The 10,699-nt window shown below is 46.9% G+C and overlaps 2 protein-coding genes across 2 annotated transcripts; one reads left to right on the top strand and one right to left on the bottom strand.

Moving 5' to 3' along the window:
- The first annotated feature begins 314 nt into the window (after nucleotides 1-314).
- LOC124697679 (protein BPS1, chloroplastic-like) lies at nucleotides 315-1,323 on the top strand. The gene has a single exon (XM_047230230.1). The coding sequence runs from the start codon at nucleotides 315-317 to the stop codon at nucleotides 1,293-1,295; it is 981 nt and encodes a 326-aa protein (XP_047086186.1). The 3' UTR covers nucleotides 1,296-1,323.
- A 438-nt stretch (nucleotides 1,324-1,761) lies between these two features.
- On the bottom strand, nucleotides 1,762-8,471 carry LOC124704534 (probable hexosyltransferase MUCI70). The gene is made up of 7 exons (XM_047236805.1): nucleotides 8,101-8,471; nucleotides 7,200-7,877; nucleotides 5,946-6,298; nucleotides 5,248-5,459; nucleotides 2,633-2,889; nucleotides 2,378-2,556; nucleotides 1,762-2,296 (listed from the first exon to the last, which is right to left on the bottom strand). Exons 1-7 carry the CDS (start codon nucleotides 8,327-8,329, stop codon nucleotides 2,216-2,218), a joined length of 1,989 nt encoding a protein of 662 aa, XP_047092761.1. The 5' UTR covers nucleotides 8,330-8,471; the 3' UTR covers nucleotides 1,762-2,215.
- Between the last annotated feature and the right edge of the window lie 2,228 nt (nucleotides 8,472-10,699).

The following is a 10,699-nucleotide window of genomic DNA, read 5'->3' as shown; positions in this document are numbered from 1 at the left end:
TTTGGTATGCTCCACTTACAATCTTTTCCTCTGAATTTTGACCAGTTCGACACTGGAAAAGCCTAAAAATGCAAAACAGTTAACCGTCCCAATTCAGGAAGAGAAGAAAGAGCAAAGGTTAAGCAAAGTACCACGAGGTGCATAGAATAGTTCACCAATTCGCTTGCTTCACTCCTCCTCTTCCTACCCTTTGAAAAAATCTTCCCTACGCTTCCAAGAAACAAACCAACAACCCATGCAAATACGCAGATTTCATCTCCGGTTCTTCCCTCCCATTCCGTGCATGCATGCAACTCTCTCCGATGAGATGCCTGATGCCGAGCTACGCTCGCCGCCGCCAGCAGTGCCCTCTCCTCGCCGCCTTCTGTGACTCGCTCGTCGACGGGCTCGCGCGCCTCGAGAGCACGCTGTCGTCGTCGGTCTCCATTCGGTGGTGCGCCGACGCCATGCGGCTGGTCAGGCGGATGCAGCGCGACCTGCTCGCCGTCTTCAGGAGCGCTGACGCGCCGGTGGCGGCCGGGGACTGCCACGGTGCCGGAGACTCCTGGCTGGAGCAGTACATGCAGGAGACGGCGGCGCTCCTCGACCTCTGCAACGCGCTCAAGTCCGCAGTGTCGCGGATGCATCGATACTGCATGGTGGTGGACTTCGCCGCGCAGGTGCATGGCTGCCGTGCCGGCGCAACCGCCGCGTCGCTCGTCGCCGCCGGGACTGCAGCGTCGGAGGGGACGGACGCACCGTCGTCGGCCGTCGCTGTCCACGGCAAGCTCTCGGATGTGAGGGCTGTGGTGAGCGAGGCCGAGAGGCTAGGGAGAAAGATCCTGTCCAGCGGCGGCGGCAGCGTAGTTCTCGTCACGCTCGTCGCCAAGATCACAATGGCAGTCGTGGCCACCTCCGTGCTCCACGCGCTCACTCACACATCACCTCTTCCCCATCTCGACGACCAGGACGACGTCGGCGCCGGCGGCGCGCACCAGTGCAGCAGTGCGCTCGCCCGCGTCGCCGTCCCAGAGCAACTGAGGCCTTGGCGCGAGTCGCTGTCGGCGATCAACGACCGGGTAGCGGCCCTGCCGGCGAGCATCGCGGAGCACGAGAGCGTCGCAACGGCGGTAAGGGACATGATCGGCGGCAAGATGGAAGGATCAGAGGATCATGTGGAGCTGCTGAGGGTGAGGTCCGGCGAGCTCCGGGAGGGGGTGGAGACGTTCGACTGCGTTCTTGATCAAGTCTTTGACGAGGTGATCAGGGGCAGGAATGAGATGCTGGGGATCTTCAGAGACAAGGCTCTCACGTAGTGAAATCGAGGGTGGATTTTAATTACCTCTCGGTTTTAATCTTGTGAGAAAAATTGGTGATACTTGTGTTGGATTTGATTTATGTTAAATTGCTAATTGATGGACACAATGTTTTTCTTTTCTTTGTAAAGGGTATAGAAGTTGTTTTTAGCATATTGTTAAATATTTTTTGTATTTTCATATGTATGTAACTTGTATTGACAGTGTCATGAGACTGATCAATAAAGCATTTGATTAATTCCAGTGTAATAGCTGCAAACTACATATGCCTTGTTTTGTTCATTTTTCTTGTTTGAGACAAACATACCATGTTTACTGTGCTTTTAACAGATGTTCTAGTTAAAAACAACAGGCACAATGTGTTCAGTTTGAGCGAAATGTGTTTCCAAGATCAAACATAAAACAGATGACCAGTTGTTAGTCACATCTAATTTTGTAGGACACATAAGTCTGAAGCTTCCAAAACTTCAGGCAAAAAATTGCTAATTTGCTATGCTGGAGAGTTACAGAGTGTAGCTTTCTGCCATAATATTACATTTCACTAAGACCATTAGTGCTTACATGAAAATACACCGTATGATGGTACACAGAGCATGGCCGTTTCTGGGAGTTCATGCCCAGCTAGACCATTTCTTTCCGAAAAGAATGAACAAAACTTCACGCCAAGCAACAAGAACTTATGGAACCAAACAGCTAGTATTTCCTAATCCGCCTTTGTTCGGATACAAAAAGAACGGCGGAACTGGTCTGCAGGATCATGGTGTACCTGTAATTGCTTGCGGCCATCATTCAGCATAAATCCCCCCGACAGAACATACATCTCTTGACAATGGCGAAACCGCGTAAGCTGTACCGAAGCTATAAAATCCTTCAACTATCTCTGCTTTCCTCTCTAAACCCATCCTCTGAAAGTAACTCTGTTATCTTGTTAGCTGTGCACTGCTGTGTCTCTCTTCCGATCGATGATGGAATAGTTTCGCTATTGATCGCCTCTCACAATCCTGAACAATTGTAAAACAGTGTGATTAAACTAAATTCAATATGTTCTGTTCAACCTAGCTATGATGGCTCACTGCACCAACCTTAAACATATTGAGGCGAAATGACTTTTTGGGATTCATTCTTCTAAGCTTCAAGTATGTATATGCAAAGCTGAGCTGATCACGGGGTGTGAAGCGATCAACTTCATTGTACCATAGGCAAGAGAATAAATTGGACATTGGTGTGTGTTCCCTCACGATGAAAGAACCTTCAGGGACATCTGTAGCAAGGAACAAATTTCTCAGGTAAACAAAATTCATACACTAGAACTAATATTAGCAAGTGAGAGAGCGTACAGCTTGGTAGCAGCTTGTTCGGATCCAATGGGTTGAACCTTGTCAGTCCATCAGCTTGGTAAAACTCAAATTGCTGATCAATTATTGTATGGTTGAACTTGTTTAGTTTTTTATTTTGTGCCACTTCCTCCCAGACGCAGTGCCGATCGTAATGGTTGGAAATAGCATATTCATAACCATGCCGCCAAAGAAAATATTCTAGGATAAGGATAGGATCAGTTTGTAGTCGCAATTTGCTGTCCAGCCAGATCGAGAATCTGAGACAAGTAACAATGTTCTTAGACATTATATTGCAAAAAATAAGGATTGTTTAACACATTAGTGGTGATGGTTGTAGGATGCAAAATCCAAAGCACAAGCCCCACACAACTTATACACTAATTGTCTGATAAAGCACATTCACCTTTCCATATTGTAATTTACAACCAAGATAAAACATTATCTGAACAGATATTATCATTATTTTTTACATACAGAATTTGATCATCACCCACTTAAAATATGTTTTGCAGAACATCCCGAACATGATTTTTTCCTGATAAGCTGAGCAGCACCTCAGTCCAATAAAGTATTTAGTCTTGTAAACATGCATGTTCTTTAGTCTGTAGCAACGCATAGGCTCTTTGCTAGTATAGCTAAATAAAATAGTTAAATTAATTCTTCTTGCTTTTCACCTTCTGTAACAGGCAACAACTCTTCTCGGTATACTATGGGTCATCATGACATTCACAAAGTTTAAAGAACTACAGCCTTTGGATGAGTTTGTTACCCCACCTACGAGCCATACGCAGTTTCAGGATGCCGAGTCCAAAGATTCGGAAGGATCAGCCTCATGGTATTCGTGGGTTAGAGGGGGGCGCGGCGCACAGTCTAGTGACAGCGGCGATAGCAGGAACTTTAAAGATGAGGCTGATCCATTTCACATGCCCTCTGAATACACCTATGTCGATGCCAATGAGAAGAAACGGAGGATGAAGGCAAAGAAAGCCAAGAACAGGTGTGGTGCTGCTCGGAAACAGTCACAGAAAAGCACCTCCTCAGAAGGGGGCCACCGCCCTATGATGGACGGCTTTGAGTAGAACACTCGCAAGGCATTAAGTTGCCTCTCCATCCATACGATGTTTAGGTGTTGACGGAAGCTGCCCACCTGGCATAGATCGACACCGTGCCAGGTGAACACATGTGGCTCGGTTATCGATTCCAAGCCGAGTCTCTAGAGGGAGTACAGGATGGATTATACCCTGCTAGTCTGTAATTCAATTCTATTTTTGTCTCAGCCCCTTCTCTTCATGTATGTTTGATGATGATGCTACGGCCCTGCTGTTGTTTAAAAGATGCGTTTGACAAGGCTTGGCCAAGGCAGGGATGCTCGCAGGAGCCGCGGATACGGTATTGGTCACAGGCGAGGCCAGATGTCGTTGTCACTGATTTAGAAAGGTATAGATTAATAGATGTATAGTGCGGTGGCTGGCAAGGTCAACACGGACTGTATCCATATTGTGCGCGACCCAGCGTGGATCTGGACATGGTCGACTGCGACGATGACAGCAGGGGGGCCATCCGTGGTGTAGGAGAGGTCCTTGGATTTGTGGCCGCCGCTACGACTATAACAGGAGCCAAGTGGAGCGCCACATCGCCCGCCCCTGGCAGCTCGATCTGAAGACCCCCACCAAAGCGTGTGTCACTGCCCGCTGTTGTTGATCCGGCACTTGGGGCTCAGTGCTGCTGTTTCTTCCCGCTCTGGCGCTCGGGCTCACCAGGAGTACGAGCACGTAGCTCATGGCCTTGGGCTGCTCAGCAAGGTCAAGCGCGGGCTGGGGATACGGGCAAAGGCCGCGGGGTCATCGTGGTTAGGGTTCGGGTTGAGCAGGTCAGGGTGGAAGCAAATGGAACAGTTGGCACCACCAGTCGGTTTCTTTACGGTACAAGAAAGAGCTTGAGAGCAGACTATACACACAAACTGGATAGAAGAAAGCCCAGTGATTATAATTCAACTGAACAGGGAGAGTAAGAACCATGTGAAACAGGCAATTTGAGCATGTTTGCACTGCTAATGCACAGGAAGAGAACAAACCAGAAACAGAAAAACAGTAACCATATGCATACAACTCACAACTCAGGTCTGTGCATTTGAGACAGCAACACTGCCAATACTGAATTGAAGAAACCAAGATGGATTACTGCTATGGACAAACATTTAAGCAGACAAGGCAACATCATCCTTTTCTCACTAACTTGTAATTATGCAGTTTTATGCTAGCATACAGACCATCCAATATTCTGAACTCAAACAGCAAACAGAAGCCTCAAATTAAATTTGAATTTCAATAATTTTGGATGTACAATTCTGCCTGGTGGAGAACAACTTTGAAATGTTTAAAAAGAAGGTACGCAAACCCATAAAAAAGCAGTTTCCGTTGACCAAAAAGTCATTTTCGGAGATCGAAAGTTATCATTTGATAATGTGGAGATTGCATCTATAAGATTTCAAACTACTTTTTGTTTTGTTGAAACGTCCCTCTATTGCACAACATTTCAAACTAGAGTTGAGTCCTCCATTCGAATAAATATATGGCAGTCAGGACAGAAGATATTATGCAGAAATTCGGTCTTACCTTGATGATGGGAAAAGTCGGTGTGCCAAAAGTTTTGGTATTTTCCCCACTCTCCGCATGTCATTATAAGGCATATTCTTAATCAATATGATCTTCCATATACCAATGAAACCCATACTGTCCATTTTTTGGCCTTCAGATAGCAAAGTTTCCAATGTGACTTCATCCAAAAACATAGCAAAGCAAACTGTCTTCTTTGAGAGACTTGTGATCTGTAAAGATATCATAGATAGACCTTTCTTAGGAATATTACAGAATATTGTATGTTGCGAAATAGAAAAAGAAATCGGTCAAGAATTGTTTAAGTTTGGAGTGTGGTTATGGTGATTTACAAAAAAAAACGTAAAAAGTAAGCTTTCAATCTTGTATCACATATCCGCATAAAAGTACTTGGTGAAAGATAGCATCATCACAATATTGATGGAGACATGGTTGCATTCCATAGGTCTATTATTTGAGGTTTTCTTATGCCTATATGTGAAACTAATCGACAGTAAACATACTGCTTTAACTTGATAGCTACCTAGGGGTTAAAACAGTAAAGTGAAGCTAATGTGATCCTAAACTTTCTGCGATGAACTATAAACCTACATAAATAAGTTAATATAAGATGCTTAGTGCAACTAATAATACATGACGGAGAAAGCATAGTAAAAGATTAAATTTGTTAAAGAGTTATGTGCCAGGAAATATCATACAGTTTTGCCAAATGGAGTCCTCAAACGATCAGAATTTCCAAAGATGCAGGAAGATACAGCGATACGGCATTTGCTCATGTACTTCCTGTCATCCTCCGATATATCAAAACCAGTGCTTGTACCATTAGGCCCCTTAACAAAAGCACAAGTCAATTTTTGGTCATGAGCTACATATGACTCCTCTCTTTCCTGTAGACTCTGGTGGCCTCCAAATCTTGGCTCCCAATATTCTGATCCAACTGGTTTTTCTTCAACTTCTACGTAGTCCAAATTAAAGCTAGCGAATTTCTCATTTTTTGGAGGCTCTACAAGCTGAGCAGTGGAGTTCAGGAACCTCATTTCACAAGTTGAACCTGGTTGACAATTTTCAACTAATTAGGTAACAATCAAAAACAGACGCTAAAATAAGCATTTTATGAATAACCAGACATGTAGTCGACTACAAACACGGTGTCATGTTTCGTGACAACAGAACTTATGACAGAGCAAATTACCAAATAAAGTGGAGGTACTGATAAACCTACTACTCCCTCTGATCCATATTAATTGTCTCTGATATAGATGTATCTAGACACATTTTAGTTCTAGATACATCCATACTAGCGACAAGTAATACAAATCGGAGGGAGTAATAAAGGTCACAAATATTGATTTGGACTTTTGCATAAATAGTATAACAGTACATGTAACGATACCTACGTGTGATAACATCATCAGTTAATTCACCTGGCAAAAACCTGGTCATCCAACACCGACACCATAGCCTTTAAATAACTAACGGAGCCCATGCACTCTTTGATTTTTAAATCCAACACTAAAGTACTAAACCATGACAATATAAGCCACAAGCTTATCAGTCTAAATTGTCCAAGACGTCTATTATTATTGTCACATTTAGCATATCTATTGTTAAATGTTGGTAGCTACTGGGTATGATATGCATGTTAATATTTTTAGGTAAGTAGTCACAGTACGCGAGTTAATAATGTTGACAGTGCCCTGCTATTAGATTCTTAAAATTCCCATTTCAAGTTTCTACATAAAAATAATGACATCACTATAACTGAGAAATGAACACGCATAGGGCTCCCTGAGTTATCTCACAAAGCTAGTAGGAAAACAAAATGCCGAAATCTTATGTTATCCTAAGTTAATGGGGATCAAAATAACCACAAAGTTAAGCAAGAAAGTCATGATCCTAAGCTAAGATTGCCCGACTCTAGCTTTGAAATTCGAAAAGGGCAAACAACTCACCAGACTTTTTACGCTTTGATTTCTTCTTGGACCCATGTTTCTTATCACTGGCTCCTGAAGCTTTCTTTTGAACCATATTAGCAGTGTCGCCGCCATCACTAATCCTTGAACCTGCTTTGAGCTGTCTCTCCAAGGCAACATTCTCTTCCTTCTCTACGCTCTCGTGGATACCATCACCAAGCTTCCTCCCGCCATCAGACGAACGCATCTGAGCATCATCAGGATCATCCTGTGCATCAAAGCCATCATCATACTCGTCATCTGGATCAACCTCCCTCATCCCTGCGGCTGCCGCTCCGATGGAAGCCGCCTCATACTGCTCCAGCTCTTTCCTGCCACCTTCATTGTACAAGGTTCCTCCTTTCCCACCTTCAGCCACCTCCGCAACCTCCTTCTCAGCACCACCCCCAGTTTCCAGGGTCAACCCTTTCTCCTCAGCTCCAGGATCACCTTTCTCGGTGCTGCCGCCAGCATCGCCGGTTTTTCCAGCTCCACCGGAGACCTTCTCCTTCTCATCCTCCGAGTAGTCCTCATCGCGCCTCCGATCGTCCTGGTCCCAGTACCTAGAATCCCTCGCGCTCCGGCCACCCCCGCCATGGCCGAATTTGAGTTGCTTCCAGTTCTTGCTCCGGTTCCACTCCGGCAAACCCTCCCCGCCCCCCGAATCTTCGCCGATCTCTGCAAAAAGCACACAAAGGGGATGGCATTATAGAACGTGCATATCCATCAGATCAACCGAACAATTTGGATCGACAGTCCTCAATTCGCATCCAACCGCCGCATGGAGAAGGCCAAGCGAGTCAGAGATGCCATTTTCCTCCCTCCCCTCTCGAAGCAACAAGAACACCGAGCGGACCGCGTCAAAGCCATCGCCAGCGTGCCGGGGGCCGGAAGCACGAACCTGTTGGGTCGCGGGAGAGGCGTCGCGAGAGGAGGAAGACTCCGGCGAGGAGAAGGAGTGCCGCGGCAGCCGCGGCCACGGCCGGGGAGCGGCGTCGCGCGGGCTTGGCGGTGCGGCGGATCCGGGAGGGCTTGGCTGGGTGGGCCCGGTGATAGTCCGGGAGCGGGTGGTGGGCCCCGCCTCCGCGGGAGTCGAAGAAGCCGCCGCCGGACTGCCTGTACTGCGCCATGAGCCAGAGGCGGTGCTACTGCTGGTGCTCGTGGTCGTGCTCGGCCACCACCACCATGGACGGGACGGGACGGAGGCCGAAGGCGGAGGAGGAGAGAAAGAGAGGGGCTTTTGTGCAATTTGGTCGGGATGGGTTGGAGGGAGTTGGTTAGTTGCACGTGAGGATGATGGGGTTAGGAGAAGAAGATGACTAGAGAGCGAGGTTGGTGAGATCGGGACGGCCAAACGGGAGGGATCACAACCCACAGCCGACATGTTCTATAATGTTCCTTTTATTCTCAAACACAATATACTGTATTACACAAGCAAATAGTCTCGTTAAAAACATTTCAGTCTTTTTAGATACCTTGATAAGAAAAGAATGCTTATAAAAAAAGCAGAAGATTCACCCCACCATGCTTCGGCTCAGTTCATTTGGCGGCTTCTTCGAGAAGCTGCCCTCCCCCCAGCTTCCTGCGGAAGCCGCCTCCAAAATTTTGAAAGGCTTCCGAAATGGTCTAGGCTAGACTAGTCCGGAAGCCTCCCTAAATTTTTGGTGCGGCTTCTCCAGGAAGCTGGGGAGAGGGCAGCTTCTCGGAGAAGCCGCCAAAAGAACTGAGCCTTCTTCTCTTGAACACGCTTCAACAGTTTCAATGGAGTCTCATTCCATGATCACATTGTTAGAACATCTCTAGCAGAACCCGTAAACAGATCAAAACTGTAAAATAACCGCCAGTTTACGGGTTCAGTTTGGAAATCGGCACAGATCAGTTACTGTAAATCGGACGAAATTGAAAAAAAAGTTACAGGCCGAGCCCGAAAACCAAACTCCGCCCCTTATTTGTAGGGGCTGGAAGGTCGGACCGAAGGCTAAATTGTATTCCTAGTGGCGTTTTGGTGGGCTAAAACTTCAGCTCCGAACAGTGCAGTTCCGCCGGAGGACTTTCAAAATAGGACCAAAATTCGGCAAAATCCGGCCCGGAGACTACCAAATTTCGTCGGTGCGGCACGGGGGCGGCGCAGGGCCGACGCAGCGGTGGCGAGGGGCGGCGCGGGGCTGCAGTGGCGTGGGGGCGGCGCTGGGCCGACGCAGTGGCGGCGTTGGGGCGGCGCGGGGTCAGCGCGGGGCCGGCGTTGGACGGCGCAGGGGTGGCACGGGGTCGGCGTGGGGAGGTGCTACGGCGGAGCGGGGTCGGCGCTGGGCTGACGCAGAGGCGGCGCTGGGCGGCGCGGGGTTAGCGCTGGGGCAGAGGAAGAAGAAGAAATCAAGGGAAAACAAGAAAAAGAACTGACATGTGGGTCTAGTGGGCATATTTAGGAATATGCTTTTTTACAGTTTTAGTTTGCGGGTTCTGATCTGCCCGCCACTTTTTCGACCCATAAACACGAGTTTAGTGGCCTGAACTCGCGTTTTACAGTTTGCATGTTTACGGGCTCTGTTAAAAATGCTCTTACATCCAAGACGATTGGTGAGAGCCAACTCTTCTCTCATGGTCGTTGCCATTGGAATCTCCGATCACGGCAGCCACCGAACTTGCATGAGTATCTTGGTGAAAAGAGCCATCAACATTTACCTTAGTTTGTCTCGAGTTTGGTTTCTCCTAACAAGGCTGATGAGCAGCTGGCTTGGATCCCACCTTTGATGCATTTGATGTAATAGACACTATTGACATTTTGCACTTGAACATATGGGAAACCGATTCACCTTTCTTGCTTGCTGGTAGCTATGGTGGATACGTCAAGCAACACATATCGTCTCCTTTTGTGCAATATTCTTAAACCCATGAAGCTTCTTTTCTTCATCGCGTAAGAGATGCTCAAGGACAGCAGATCCTGATCGATCAGTGATTAACGCTTCCTCAATTGTATTAGCAATACCTAGAGAGATCCATAGTTCCCTTGTTGTAGCACAATGGAAGAGAAGATGGTTAACATCTTCACTACCTTGCATACATATCGGGCATTGGCGAGAAGTGCCAATATGGTGATTCACTAAAATTAGACTTTAGGAGGATTACTCTGTGTAGTGCACGCCATAAAGAGATTTTAATCTTACTTGGAAGCTTCATACTGAAAGAACATTTCCCTCCCTTATGGGTTTTGTGTGTTTGATGTCAACACATGTACAAGTTTATGTGTTATACATGTATATAGAAAGATGCTACACATTATTGTGCTGAATAGATCACTCAAAATGAAGTAGCTGTTGTGTTTTTGCTCCAGGCGCCACAGCTGGCGGAACTACCGCCCAGTCAGCAGCGCCAGCACAACACACAGAATTGTCCACGGGCGGAAGTTGGCCGGTAGTACCGGCCCTACTTCCGGTCTACTTCCGAAAACATCGCATTTAGTTGCAGATGGTTTCCAGGGGAGTATTCCGCATTTCCGGAAG

Source organism: Lolium rigidum, chromosome 3 (genome assembly GCF_022539505.1).
Source record: "Lolium rigidum isolate FL_2022 chromosome 3, APGP_CSIRO_Lrig_0.1, whole genome shotgun sequence".
NCBI lineage: Eukaryota > Viridiplantae > Streptophyta > Magnoliopsida > Poales > Poaceae > Lolium > Lolium rigidum.
Note: the sequence above shows the minus strand (reverse complement) of the source record. Positions and strands in the feature narration are given on the sequence as shown.